The sequence below is a fragment of the Phialemonium atrogriseum genome (assembly GCF_030411735.1).
Source record: "Phialemonium atrogriseum strain 8032-3 unplaced genomic scaffold QBC33scaffold_2, whole genome shotgun sequence".
NCBI classification, from domain to species: domain Eukaryota; kingdom Fungi; phylum Ascomycota; class Sordariomycetes; order Cephalothecales; family Cephalothecaceae; genus Phialemonium; species Phialemonium atrogriseum.
In genome coordinates this window covers 1,934,968-1,948,908 of record NW_026848139.1, presented here as the reverse complement: position 1 = coordinate 1,948,908, position 13,941 = coordinate 1,934,968, and the positions used below count along the sequence as shown (strand labels likewise).

The following is a 13,941-nucleotide window of genomic DNA, read 5'->3' as shown; positions in this document are numbered from 1 at the left end:
TTGAACTGGCGCCGATCAGCTATCCCATGGAACCACCCCAACCCTTCGCAGGCCCTTCGCATGGCAATTTGGCAAGCACATTGGAACCCTGGTCCGCGTTTCCATATGATGGCGCGACGCGGGACAGTGACGCCTCTCGCCGACACCCAAGCCTGCAGACGACCAACCCAACGAAAACCCCATCACGAAGGTCAAAGTATGGACACTTGGATTGGGGAGGTCATCAGTCCGTGCTGAAGAGGCTATACCTTGATGAAAACAACAGTCTCCTCGAGACCATGCAGATTATGAAAGAGCAGCATTCATTTAATGCCTCGTAAGCTTTCCATTCCAGCTAGCCTGCAACTCCCCACTGACAGTGCCCACGAAGACAGAAGCTCTACAAGGACAAGTTCAAGGAATGGAATTGGCAGAAAAACCTGCCAGCGAGGCATGCTCACTTCATGACGGCCAAGGCAACGAAGAGGAAGAGGGAGGAAAAGAAGGATACCATATTCTTCTACGGGGGACAAACATGGACCAGTGAAAGAGCCGAGAGAACGCTCCTCCGTACGAAAAAAACACGGCTGGATGACGAGGTCATGGGTACGTATCATGCTCATCTTTACCGCGTTTGGTGTGGGATCGGGATCGTGATGGCTCAACGACCCGCAGATATGAACACGCCGGAAGGTGTACGCTATAAGACGCCTGACGCGTCGGTCGCATCACCAAAAACGGCTCTTGTCACTTCACCGGCCGAGGCTCCTCCTCAGTCACCTAGCCAAGCCCCGAGTCCGTCGCCCAGTCATATTTCAATTGTGTCGTCGAGCTCCAAGGCTTCAGACGAGTGTGTCTCCGGGTCGTCAGAGGCGTCTCTTACGGATGGCAAACTCTGGGAGGGCCACACTCGAAGTGACCTTCTCGCCATGTCGGACTCGGCACGGGTCCACATTGAACATCACAATCCAGAAGCTGCCGGGAAGCTTTTACTCAAGGTCCTGGCAGGTTACCGCCACATCCTTGGTCCTGCGCATGAGGACGCGACCGAAGTGGCGTATGCGGTGGCAAAGCTGTTTGCCGAGACTGGCCGCATAGCAGGAGCCGTCGAGATCATTGAGGATATGGCCCGCGAGCACGTTGAGAGGTTGGACTCTGAGCATAAGCGCACACAGCAGCATGTGCTTCGTACCTTCGAGCTTCTCAGGAGCTGGGATCGGCAAGTGGACGCTCTCGGCTTACTCGCACGTTCGAAGGAGCTGCTACAGACTATCCCGAGCCAGACCTGTTGCCGCCATCTCCGTTCACATGCAAGGGAACCGAATAGCAAAGACAGAGCGCCCGGGAGCTCTGGAAACGCTGCACAGATGACAATCGATAATTTGTTGGACCTGGTGAAGGAGAACTCCAGCCCTGCTAATCTCGACTTCGCACTGTTAGCTGCCCGACCACACGTCGCTGCCGGGAACGAGGCGGTCGAGAAATTGCTCAGAGCAGTCATACTGCAATGTTCTCCCCGTGGCGCCGTCCTCGATATTAAACGTCTAAAAGCCAGAGCCGAGTTTATAAACCTATACATGAATTTCGGCACCACTGACCACAATAATCGCGATTATGTGGGGTTATTGATGCGTTTCGAGGTGGATTTCGAGGTGGATTTCGAGGTAACATGCGCCATGCATAATGAATCGGGCTGGGATAGTTCCCAAACCCTCGAGGTGATAGAAATAGGCATGCAGCTCGCCGTCAATATGCTTAAGGGGGGGCATGGGTTCAAGGCCAGTAAGATGTTCCGCATAGTGGAGGAGAAGTCAGCTACACTGTTCGGCGCCTCCGTCGGCCGGACTATCTGGATCTTGATCTCCATCGGGCTGGCGTATCAAGAGCACACTGCCTGGGAGAAGGCACGGCCTTGGTTCCAACGCGCCCTGGGCCGCGTTATTGCCCTCTGGGGTCCTACGGACGGATTGGCCATGGCTCTCCAACGCGCACTGGGCAAACAACACTTTTCCGGCCTGTCGGGTGAAAGCCGGGCGTTGCCATTCAGCTCAATTCTTGGGATACCTCTGAGTATCACCGGCGGCCGACTTCACCTAGCCTGACTGCGCTCTGCAAGCATTTGGGGTCTTGAATTGGGAAACGAGATGTAATGGAAAATTGAAACAGGTCAAGGGTCACGGACACGAACACTTACGACGATATTTTGTGCACCGTGAAGCAACTTCCCCATAATTACTCTTGCAACAGGATGGAGATGTAGTATCCATGCGGGGCCGGGCTTAGCGCCCTGTTTCTGAGGCTAGCATCCACGGAGATGCCCACCAGGGAATGACTCAAAGCTTGTTCAGCCCCTTCTCCTCTTGCTGTTGGGGTAGTGTGTGTTGAACACGGACCAATCAAGGCACCTGTCGAGTTTCATCTCGAATGACGGAACGGCACAGACACTGCAATTAGCATGGGCGGGGCTCCACCCAGTGGCCCACGACAGCAATTGTCTCAAAATCCCATGGGAATCGAACAAATTCCCATCCCGATGGCATGGAAACCGACTTGTGTCATCCCATCGGCACCAGACAGACACGCGAGCATTTAAAGCCCTGCGCCTGTCCAATCACGGCTCGTTTCAGATGGGCGCCAACCCTGTCTGCGCCCCCCTCCCACCCCTGCCCGAGTTGCACCATGCGCTTAAGCTGCAGCGATCAGACGGCAGGTGTGCTGAGACAGGGTTCGCCGGATGTAGCAGGAACACGGAGGGCCGAGGGTCTTGACGAAACGGGAGCCAATTACGTCGCAGAGATTCTGGCTTCTGTGCAAGAGGCTCAAATAAAGATGCCTTTTCGCCCTCCTCCCTCTTCCTCCCAGCCTTGGCCCGCCACCCTCGGCAACCATCCTTCTTTCCTCGACGTCCTTTTTTTTTCGATTCTCCTAGAGGTCATTGCTGGTCAATCTTTGCACCTCACTCTAATCAACGCCCTTTCTACCTCTTATACCCTTCCAGTTGACCTTTAATTCCATCGGGAGTCGAGCATTGAGAACGCGAGCGAACCGTCCCACGTCCGGCAATACCTCCGCAGCCAGTTTCGAGGACCAGCCAAAAACACTCTCACTCTCACCCTCACACCCCCAATAAAACAAGGGGAAGACGAACAAGAAAAACACACAACCACCATGGGCCAGAACCTCTCAGACCTCAAAGTCGTGGACACGTCCAAGGACGTCCTCTCGCCAACAGACCGGAATGCCGACATCATCCTGGGCGTCATCTGGGCCAGCGCCTTCTACTCGTGCGCCATGATTTTCTGCGCCTGCACCCTCCTCAACCGGTGGAGCGGACCGAAGGGCGACCGCAGCGTGAACATATGCTCCGTGTTCGGAGCCTTTGTGTTATCCATAGCGTGGCCCGTCGTCCTCATACTGGTGAGGACGTGACGACAGCTACGGACTGGGTATATTTTGGATCCATTCGAAGCTGGGGAGGAGAAGGGGGAGGCGGAGTTGGAGGACACGGGTCGTGTCGGCGCCGCGTTGGTGATTCTTAACCTCGCTGTTGGGCGGCCGGACGACTGGTCGGATGGTCATGGCGGATCAGTTTTACCGCAGGGGCGTGGCTGCGGGTCTCAAGGGAGAGGCCAAGCCGCCGTTGCATTTCTCTTCATTTTTTCACGGGGTGGTCGCCGGGTTGTTGGACGAGCTGGACGAGCTGCACCGGCCACTGTCGCCTTGTCACCTGGTCGGCGGTTCCTGTTTCTCCGTCGACCACCAATTTCCGTGTCTACCTATCACACTGGTCTCTGGGGTGCTGGAACACATGGGCTGGATATGGCGGGCCATCTTCTACGCACCTAACTGGCCCGATAGGCACCAAAAAACACATGTAATACCTCCACAATCATACATGCATCGAAGGTGTGTGAGCGAACCGGGCCTCACCGATTCGCTCCCACCGTTTCTTAACCACAGACAGACCTGCTTGACCATCACTGCCGCATTTTGTTCCAATTTCACCCATGACTCTAGATTCCCGCCCTACATGCATAAACCCCACCGCCCTACGACCAAGGCATCGTGCATCCCCTGACATGCGACTCCCTAGCCAACTCAATGACCCTCAGCCCATCCCTCGCCGTCTCGGCCCGGACGCAGACCTCCGCCCTCCCGCGCACGGCGTCGGCGACGTTCTCGTAGTACCCCCGATACCACCCCGGCAGGCTCGGGTACTTGCCGACGTGCAGCCCGCTCGCGGCGTCGAGCGTCTGGCTCGCGGCGTCGAACTCACCCGTCGTCGACAGCGTGCCCCAGATGCGCGGGTCCTCGGCCCCGAAGTCGGGGTCCGTCGCAGGCTGGCCTGGCGACGCGATCGCCCTGGCTTCCTGCGGGCAGCTCCCGAACTGGAAAGAAAAGCGTTAGCTGGCCGTGAATCAACCCTGAAACAAAAATGAGAAATCGTTACCTTGACGTAAGACCCCCCCGTACCGCGGACAAAGAACTTGAGCTGGTCCTGCAAGGGCGTGACAATCGCCGTCTTCACCGTGACGAGCAGGTTCCGCTTCTCGCCGGCGTACTGCATCACGATCGTGAACGTGTCGTCGACGTCGCTGTCGACGCCGCGGTTGGACCGCAGGAACCCCGTCACGGACGCGGGCGTCCCGAAGAGCCGCAGCGCCTGGTCGACCGTGTGGGTGCCTTTTTATTCGTCCCCCAAGTCCGGTCAGCGGCCAGGCCTCGTCAGAAAGGGGGAAGGAAGGAAGCGAAAGGGAGCCTTACCTAGCCCAAAGGCCATGCCCTCGCCGGGCTGGTACTCCTTGCGCGTCCAGCCGGACACCCAGCTGGGCGACGGGAAGTCGAAGTGCAGCTGCGCGTCGCGGATGTCGCCCAGGGCGCCGCTGTTGACTAGGTGCTCCAGCGTCCGGAAGTCGCTGTCGAACCTCCGGTCTTTTTCGGCGAGTGTTTAGTCAGCTTTGAAACGGGAAGTCAAAATTTCAGGGTCATGACCATACTGTGGAAGACGGTCAGAACCTTCCCCTTTTCCTTCGCCAGAGCGATCAGCCTGTCTGCCGCAGCACTGGTGTTGACGAATGGTTTTTCGACCACAACTATTAATCGGGACATGGTCAGTTCATCTAGCTAGGCAAATTTGGTGCCCGAGACAATGCCATCCATACCATGCTTCCCCGCCTCCAGAGCCCTCTCGACGAACTCCTCATGGGACGGCGTGCAGACGACGACGAGCTCGATCTCGCCGTCGGAAAAGAACTCCTCCGGCGTCCGGTAGTGCTTGGCGCCGGGGAAGTCGACGGTGCAGTGGCCCCAGCCCGGGGCGTCGGAGGGACTGGCCGGATCCGGGGCGGGGGCTCGCTGCAGGAAGGCGTGCACGTGCAGCTCCGGGTTCGGCAGGATGAAGGGCAGGTGGAAGCACTTTGTCGAGAAGCCGTAGCCGACGATGCCTACCTTGATGGGGGTCGCCATGGCTCGCGAATTGCCTGTTCTGGAGCTGTCGTGGTGCGTTCGCTGGGATGTTCCGCTGGGATGTTCCGCTGGGTTGAGAGTTGAGGGGGTGGGTGCGTGGGCGGAGGGGATCAATGCCGGGCGAGATCTACTGATGCGACGTTCCAGTTTTACCGGCGTCGTGCCATTGGCCTGATTGTGTAGGGGAACAGGGGTTGCAATCCCTGATCCACCGTAAATCAGAACATGATCAAAACAGAATGCTAATTTACCTGGGGCATTCCTCGTGGAATATTGTGTGATTTTGGGATTGTCTCGAGCCACCTGTCGCCGTCGAACTGGATCGATATTGGTGTGCCGTGTCCCCAAATCTGAACGGATGGCTCCATGACTGAGGAACGCCACGGCGCACTGCAGCTGGCTTACAAAACACCCCTGACCCTAGCTTCATTCTGAACCCAAGGAAGGCACTGATGCTACTCCACATAAGTGGTTTACCTACTAGGTTCATAGAAGTCCCTCGGAACATAAACAATCCGTGCTTGGCGAGGCAATTGAATAACAGTTGAAAGAAATTCCGCAGCTTGATTGACTGTCAACTGGCAGCAGTTAAAGATTTGCATGTTAAGCGCAAGTGCGACCACATATTAGGACACAGGTTTGCAGCCTCTCCTGTCATCCCCTGTAGCTCATTGCGGCGAGCCACGAGACTTCCAGGCCAAATTTCATATACGCTACATGATTCTTTGAAAGATCTGAGGCAGGGGTAGGTCTCCTTGGTTCTCGTCGACCAAGATTCTGGTATGAGCGCATAACCAGGTGTGATTCGGCCAGGTTTGCCTGAGCCACCCAAGCAAGGAGCATTGAATGAGATGCGTTCAGAAAAACACCACGGTTATTACCGACAGAGGACTGTCTGGGTTCGGAAACCAGCCCAAGTTTTATCACCACTTTGATGGCAAGGCCTGGTAATGCCTGCTAGAAAATCCCCAACGCCTGTCACGCACAGACCACCCCAGGAGTGAAGGTCGCCCTGACAGCAGGGCTCTTGGAAACGGTTGTCCCTGAGCCCTGGAATGGTCCTAGCATTCAGCGATTAATTAATTTCCTATTCCATTCAAGATCGGTGACTTCCTTTAGAATAGCTACGGTTCATAGAACAAACCGTTATTGATCAATACGGCCGTTGTTGCTGCTTTTCGCCGTCGCACTCGATCTACAAAACCCCTGTGGTGGTTCTGCTCCTTGCCTATCACAGTTGCTTTCATTTTGGATGGATGGATGGCAACTTTACAACCCAGTTTTTTACTAATAGCCAAAACTAAGAACCAAAGAAACAAGATAAAACGAAAAGGTAGGTATGAGCAAGCATGCGAAGGCTACCATTAGGCTGCGGCCAAACCTCCTGGTTTGCGCCCGTAAACATATTTGTACTTGCAGTAGGTGTGGATGTTCCTGGTATTGCGCAATATCTTGCGCATGCTCATCAAGAACAGCTGATACTCTTCCTTGGACCATCCCAAGACAGTCGTGCATAAGAAGAGGGTGTAGCCTAGCCGCGGGGTTAATACGGGATAATACATGGTTGTATCAACCGGGAAGAATTAGTGGCTTTCCACGCAACTCACCTTCCATGTCGTTCTCCAGCGCCAGCTGTGAATAGCGTCCTACCTCAGCCAATTTTTTATCTGCAGTCCATCCACCAACAGGAGCCTGAACACGTCTGTGTTAAACGTCATGTCCGGGTTGATTAGACGTATTGTTTACTTACCTTGTAAGCAAACGCGTTGATATCCTCGAACCCGGCGGCCCTAATCCCCGTCTCTTGGATATTGTCCTCGATCACAGTGAAGCTATGGCCGAGTTTCTTGCCGGCCTCCTCGAACACAGAATTCCACAACTCTATGGTCTCGTCATTGGCCGTCCCATCATCGCAGTAGTACCGTGGGGCAAACTCGCCCGACTCAACATAGCCGCCGGGCTTGCAGCATCGGTAGGCCTCGCGGAACAGCGCTGGCCAGTCCTTGATGGCGCCGGTGAGGAATCGGATATGTACAAAATCGAACGTGTTGTCTGGCCAGGTCCACCGCTGGGTCGCATCGTCGATCTCGAATTTGACGTTGGGAGGCACCCAGACTGGCTATTAGTGGGGATTAGCAGCTCCTCGATTAGTAATACTAGCTCGGTCGAGGAGAGTACCTGTATTGGCGACAGATCCGTGCCTATCACTTCGACACTAGGATGCTCGTCACCGAAATCGCTATCGAAGGTGTTGCTTTAGTGGCTGGGCAAACTGAAGACGACCACGTTGTTATACAGAGTACCTACATTGCCCAGATTCCTGCAGTCCGGTAGGTCAGCAGTGAAACCACTTCCGGCAAGGCTAGTAGACAGCGTACCGTCACCAGTGCCTATATCGACCACTTTCTAGATGTTGGGACCCCATGTCAGCCGCCCGCGGGGAAAACCAAGATCATGTATATGAGGCGCATGCTCTCACCTGTATATCTTTCTTGATAGGGGCAAGGTGTAGTTTGCCATCAAGGAGAAGAGTGAGGTAGTGGTGCCTGGATACAAGCAGTAAATGGTCAGAAAAAGCCAAGGTCTGCCTCTAGACGCCTCTGTGTCTTACACAATGTCCAAGGATTCACTTTGCCGGTCGTCGTTGGGCGTAAAGTACTGCGTGTCATATCTCTCGCTGTGATACGTACGTCCATGGATAGTGCGGTACTCGAGAATGCTCGAGGACACAGAGGCTGCAGAGCTAGTACTACATCTCAGACCAGTCAGTTCCACGGCTGGTAATCAAGACCAGATCTGCGGGTCACTTGCGCATCACCGCTAAATACCGAGTCACTTCCGTCGTCGTCCTACGAAAAGGTTCGTCAGCTCGCAGTCCGTTCCGGAGGGACGGCTCGTCGTTTAAGATTGCTGTTGTTGAGCATTGGCCTACCTCGGGATGTTCAGCGGCAACCAGTGGCGCGGAGGGGTTAGTAGCGGTTGCCCCTGTCGCAATCGTGCTTTGGGCTGGCACGCTCGAGGGGCCCGAGGCTGGAGCCGGCGGGATCTCACTACCGGTACTGACCGCTGGTCTGGTGGAAGGCTTTTCTGCCATAGTTAGAAATTAAGGCGCGGGGCAAGTGAGAAGCTTCGAGGTACAAGGTTGTCGTTCCGGTGAATTTAGTTGAGGACCTAAGAACAAGGAAGAGAAAAGAACGAGCAGGGCGGGGTATGAGCCCCTACATGGTAACAAGGTAAGGTCACGATAAGTAATCGGAAGTGTCAGGTCATTTCCTGTACTCGCAGATATCTCGTCTTATATGAGGGTTTTTACGGCCGTGTTGGCCAGTTGCGCAACGTTCACCAATAGAAAAGAATGGAAGGTGTGGGGGCACGCCAACGATGCATTTCTTTCTTGCAGACCAACCAGTAAGCCCTCGCTTTTTGGAAGGGGGCAAGGATCTGTTATGCCGGGTTGGCATCCCGGCAGCCGCCTATGCCTATTTGGGTTCTAATTCTGCAACAGCGTTACGTGGAGAATAAGGAGTAATAGATCGACTTTTGAGTGGCATGATGTCCATAAACACGGCGAGTCTTTTCCCGGGACTTCGTGCTCTGCTTTTGTGCTCTTCACAGCAACCGCCCAGCTCCAGCTCTTGTGTAATGTCTGACAGCAAAGTCACCAAGCAGGCGACGCCAGACGTAAAAGCCTTGACTACCAGGTCCAAGGTCAGTGCGTACAACCACTTTGCTGTAGCCTGCAGCTTGTCGAATGGAGACTTGGGCTGGTTTCTCGCGCCGCCTGGCCACTGACCGCAAGGCAGGTCAATCATCGTCTAGACCATATGCTTCCATATGTCTTCAACCCCGCGTAAAACCTGGTGGCGCAGCATGATGCTAGTATGGTCCTCCTGCAACCTACGGCCCTTCGTAAAGTGGTGGCGGTCTGGCACCTAGGTGGACGATATTATGCTGAAGATGCCTCTGCTACCTAGGATGGAATGTCGCCGCGCTGGGTCTGTAGGTATGTGTCTCTAATTACTTCATGGGCAATGCAGGCAAACCCGCAACCCTTGCAAACCGCTAGAAAGAACTCTGGCAAATGAGCGAAAGGTTCCATCGTGGCAATCTCTGTGTTGGGACTTGCTAGCCTTCCGTGACCAACATTGAATCAAACGTGTTGCGGCGCGTGGTTGTGTCAAGTTCCAGGGTTAGGGGTAAGGGTGGCTAACGTTTCTGGCCAATCAATTAATCGATTCTACACCTGCTGGACACACAGACCACCTCCAGGAGTGAAGGTCTGCAGAGAGATCCCCCTTTTCCTGCCCATCTCCCATCTTGGTCACACAGGACACAAATCTAAACTCATAGTCTCAAGTCTTTCTTTCGTCTGCGAATTGCATTACCGTTATTTGCAACCATGCATCACCGTCATCCCACCCCCGCACCCCTGGATCCCCATTCCCCACTCCAGCCCCGACCCCCACCCCCGCATTTGGATGCCGATCCTCCCGCAATACCTCCGCTGCGACCGCGGTTCCACAGCATGGCTTAATGAACGTAAAAGACGACCATAGCCAAGCCGCTGGTCGCTTGGGACTGTCAATATCTGTCCATCGCTCTTGATCTCTCTTGCCAGAAAACTTCTTCTCTAGACACACAAGCCCCTTTTGGTTCTCAACACACCACACTTGCGCCCTGTTCGGCGGTTTCTTTCAACATGAAGTCGACATATAGCGTGTCACTTGCCGCCTTGGTCATCGCCTTGGTGGTGCGCCTCCTAATGGTCGGGCGACGGCCCAAGAACTATCCCCCGGGGCCTCCGACGTTGCCTATCATCGGGAACATTCACCAAGTGTGGCACTCCGTCAACATCCAAACTTCCCCCAGTCGCTGACTAGAGTTGGTTCACAGATGCCTTCCAGAGATGCTCACCTCCAATTTGAGAAGTGGGCACGCCAATATGGCCCTATTTACAGTCTCATCCTGGGCACCAAGACCCTGATTGTGCTGTCATCCGACAAGGCCGTGAAGGATTTGCTAGATAAGAGAAGTGGAAAATACTCCCATCGACAGAGCATGTACATTGGACAGGAGTTATGCAGTGGAAACCTACGCGTATTGATGATGGTGAGTTCAGAATAATGAATCTTTCATGTGGGAGATGTTGCTAATGTCTTCGCCCAGCAATATGACCAGCGATGGCGTACTGTGTGTTGAACCCTACCCAACAACCCCGGGCGTAAAATTGAGCTGCAACTGACTCGACACTAACCACTAACTAATTAGGCCCGGAAACTGATTCATGGACTCCTAAACGTGTCGGCCGCAAAGTCATATGTGCCCTACCAGGTACTCGAGAACAAACAGATGCTCCACGAGATGCTCACCCAGCCCGACCGATTTCTGCACCACATCCGGCGATACTCGAACGCGCTGACGACAAGCATGGTGTTTGGATGGCGGACGCCCACATACGAGGACGAGAAAATGAAGCAGCTATTCGATGGCTTCTCCGAGTTTGCCGAGATCAACCAGACCGGCACGGCGGCACTGATCGACTTTTTCCCGTGGTTGAGAAAGCTACCCGACTTCGTTCTCACGGCACAGAAGAAAGCCAAGGAGATGCACAAAAAAGAGAAGGCTCTGTACCGCAGCCACTGGCTGAAGGCAAAGGACGAAGTCCAGAGAGGCACCATCAAGCCTTGCTTTTGCGAGGATATGGCCGCAGCGCAGAAGGCGGAAGGGATTAGTGACGACCAGGCAGCCTACATCTCGGGGACCCTCCTCGAGGCCGGATCGGACACCACGTCAAGCACGCTGTACGCCTTTGTACAGGCCATGTTGGTGTTCCCGGAGGTCCAGAAGCGCGCCCACGAAGAGATCGATCGGGTGATTGGCCCTGACCGTATGCCAACCATGGAGGACGATGTAGACCTGCCGTACATCCGGGCGTGCATGAAGGAGTCGCTTCGCTGGATGCCGACGACAATTCTGGGCGCTGTGCCCCATGCAGTCACCCAGGACGACTGGTACGAGGGATATTTCATCCCCAAGGACGCCGGTGTCATGAACAACGTCTGGGCAATCCACATGGACCCCAAACGCCATGCTGACCCCCGAACCTTCGACCCCGAGCGGTACATCAATGACACCCAGACTCTGGCGGATTCCGCGGCGAACCCCGATGCCAGCAAGCGCGACCAGTTCACTTTCGGCGCCGGGCGCCGCATCTGCCCCGGCATCCACGTTGCCGAGCGGAGTCTCTTCCTCGGCATGTCTCGTATGCTGTGGGCCTTCAAGGTCGAGCCCGTTCTGGACCAGGACGGCAAGCCAATCATCCCGGATCACAACAAGCTGACGCAGGGATTCGTCTGCATGCCGGAGGAATTCCAAGCCAAGATTACGCCGAGGTCGCAGGCTAAGGCGGATCGGGTGATTCAGGAGTGGGAGGAGGCGGAGAGGGAATGCTTGGACCCTGAGACGAAGCAGTGGAAATACTCACCGGTGTTGGGAAGGAATGGTGAGAAGAAATGATGTACATTAGACATTACCTGAGGCCCTCGTTCAGGGTGGTGCGAATCCCCACGGGTCCGTGTAGTTGTAGTATTATTCATTCATAGGCAAGCTGGCATGCTTACATCTTACATCCCGTTTTTGCTTCTCCCAATTGGCTATCACATCATTCCCTGACTTTGCACCAACCCTGGCACCCGCATGACGTTGCTGGCTTTCTGTAAACATCCTGGTCAATCAGATGGGCTTTGGTGTTAATGACCCTTCTCCACTCTCCTCGGGTCTCCCAAGCGGCAACGACGTGCGGGGGTGTAAGTCGTAGTCCTGGCGAATAATTACCTCGATGTGCTCCCGACCCACCCCTTTCCCGCCTTCCCCCCACCACTACTCCGCTCACAGCGTGGGACTTGCTTGGGATGCCCAACAGGACACTATCACCCATAATCACTGCCTTAAATTACGCCAACTCTCACAACATCCTAATTCAACGCAAGCAGGGAAGTTTTGTCTCTCGTCAATCAATCCGTAAATATGTCACGCACCACCACCGCTCTCGTCCTCACAGCCATCAAGGGCCCCCTTGAGCTACGCGAAGTCCACCTCGACTCAATACGGCCCGACGAAGCTCTCGTAGAAATCCATGCCTCGGGCATCTGCCACACCGACATCTCGTGCGCCAACGGCATCCTGCCATGCGCGCCAGGCGCAGTGCTAGGCCATGAAGGTTCATTTCCTCGCCCCATCCCCACGCGACCATAACCCAGCAACACCCCCAATCTAACCCTCCCCCGTTCAAACAGGCGCAGGAATAGTCCTCGAAACAGGCTCCGCCGTAACCACAGTATCCAAAGGCGACAAGGTCCTCCTCTCCTTCTCGCACTGTGAATCCTGCGCCCTCTGCACCTCCGGCCACCCGGCCTACTGCCACGACTTCAACGTCCGCAACTTTGGCGGCAAGCGGCCCGACGGCACCAGCGCCCTGCTGCTGGACGACGCCGGCAAGACGCCCATGTTCAGCTCCTTCTTCGGCCAGAGCTCGTTTGCGCGCCACGCCCTCGTCCACCGCTCAAGCCTGGTGAAGGTGCCGCCCCACACGGACCTGGCGCTTTTCGCGCCGCTCGGGTGCGGCGTGCAGACGGGCGCCGGCGCCGTGCTCAACGTCCTAGACGTGCGGGAGGGGAGCACGCTGGCCGTGTTCGGGGTGGGGTCCGTGGGGATGAGCGCCGTCATGGCGGGCAAGCTGCGGAAGGCCCGGACGATCATCGCCGTGGATGTGCAGCCCGGCAGGCTGGAGCTGGCGAAGAGCCTTGGGGCCACGCATGCTGTGCTTGGGTCGGGGGACGTCGTGGCCGAGATACGGAAGATATGCCCGCCCGTGGGTGTGGATTTTGCGGTTGACTGCACCGGTATCACGGCCGTGATTGGAAGTATGGTTGAAGCGCTTGGCACGAGGGGGAGAGCTGCCACGGCTGGCGCGCCCGGGTTCGGATCTCGCGTCAGTCTGGATGTGATGGATCATCTCACCTATGGGAAGGAGTATGTCGGGTGCTGCGAAGGGGACAGTCTACCTTCTGAAGTGAGTAACCGCCGTCCAATCTCAGAGGGACATCATCATCGCCCTTTACTTTGGGAGATTTTACGGCTAGCTAACATGAACCTTCCGCCAGTTCATTCCTTACTTGATAGAGCTGCACGCAAAGGGCCAATTGCCCCTGGAGAAGCTCATTACGTTCTACGACGTCAAGGACTACGAGAAAGCTATTCGTGATAGCGAAACTGGGGTAACACTCAAAGCTGTGCTGAAGTGGGAATGATTGACGGCATGTTGCACGAAGTTGTGTGGAATTATACGAACACAATTATATCTATTTATGCTTTTACTCGGCACCTCCGTAGGGGCAGGGACCTGCCGACACTAATGCCGCTACCCGACCCACATCGGGAGTGGAGGTGGGAGGCATCGGAGTGGGGGGTGGGATGATTAGGTGCAGCGGAGCGGAG

General features: G+C 55.5%; 6 protein-coding genes across 6 annotated transcripts; 4 read left to right on the top strand and 2 right to left on the bottom strand.

The window, feature by feature from the left end:
- Positions 1-194: 194 nt before the first annotated feature.
- Positions 195-2,125, top strand: QBC33DRAFT_566069 (uncharacterized protein). Its single transcript, XM_060430440.1, has 3 exons — positions 195-316; positions 371-585; positions 655-2,125. The coding sequence occupies exons 1-3, from the start codon at positions 279-281 to the stop codon at positions 2,079-2,081; spliced, it is 1,680 nt and encodes a 559-aa protein (XP_060288149.1). The 5' UTR covers positions 195-278; the 3' UTR covers positions 2,082-2,125.
- A 942-nt stretch (positions 2,126-3,067) lies between these two features.
- Positions 3,068-3,718, top strand: QBC33DRAFT_171460 (uncharacterized protein). Its single transcript, XM_060422330.1, has one exon. The coding sequence runs from the start codon at positions 3,148-3,150 to the stop codon at positions 3,406-3,408; it is 261 nt and encodes an 86-aa protein (XP_060288148.1). The 5' UTR covers positions 3,068-3,147; the 3' UTR covers positions 3,409-3,718.
- Positions 3,719-3,778: 60 nt separating this feature from the next.
- On the bottom strand, positions 3,779-5,531 carry QBC33DRAFT_525213 (uncharacterized protein). The gene is made up of 5 exons (XM_060426797.1): positions 5,142-5,531; positions 4,977-5,072; positions 4,744-4,911; positions 4,430-4,662; positions 3,779-4,367 (listed from the first exon to the last, which is right to left on the bottom strand). The coding sequence occupies exons 1-5, from the start codon at positions 5,443-5,445 to the stop codon at positions 4,029-4,031; spliced, it is 1,140 nt and encodes a 379-aa protein (XP_060288147.1). The 5' UTR covers positions 5,446-5,531; the 3' UTR covers positions 3,779-4,028.
- Positions 5,532-6,514: 983 nt separating this feature from the next.
- QBC33DRAFT_525208 (S-adenosyl-L-methionine-dependent methyltransferase) lies at positions 6,515-8,710 on the bottom strand. Its single transcript, XM_060426796.1, has 10 exons — positions 8,378-8,710; positions 8,257-8,294; positions 8,057-8,194; positions 7,925-7,991; positions 7,824-7,851; positions 7,753-7,765; positions 7,624-7,684; positions 7,196-7,564; positions 7,053-7,137; positions 6,515-6,976 (listed from the first exon to the last, which is right to left on the bottom strand). Exons 1-10 carry the CDS (start codon positions 8,537-8,539, stop codon positions 6,810-6,812), a joined length of 1,128 nt encoding a protein of 375 aa, XP_060288146.1. The 5' UTR covers positions 8,540-8,710; the 3' UTR covers positions 6,515-6,809.
- Positions 8,711-9,940: 1,230 nt separating this feature from the next.
- QBC33DRAFT_465275 (cytochrome P450 family protein) lies at positions 9,941-12,077 on the top strand. The gene is made up of 4 exons (XM_060425134.1): positions 9,941-10,279; positions 10,339-10,554; positions 10,612-10,635; positions 10,714-12,077. Exons 1-4 carry the CDS (start codon positions 10,145-10,147, stop codon positions 11,959-11,961), a joined length of 1,623 nt encoding a protein of 540 aa, XP_060288145.1. The 5' UTR covers positions 9,941-10,144; the 3' UTR covers positions 11,962-12,077.
- Positions 12,078-12,339: 262 nt separating this feature from the next.
- On the top strand, positions 12,340-13,941 carry QBC33DRAFT_608653 (GroES-like protein). The gene is made up of 3 exons (XM_060432367.1): positions 12,340-12,664; positions 12,741-13,516; positions 13,608-13,941. The coding sequence occupies exons 1-3, from the start codon at positions 12,472-12,474 to the stop codon at positions 13,752-13,754; spliced, it is 1,116 nt and encodes a 371-aa protein (XP_060288144.1). The 5' UTR covers positions 12,340-12,471; the 3' UTR covers positions 13,755-13,941.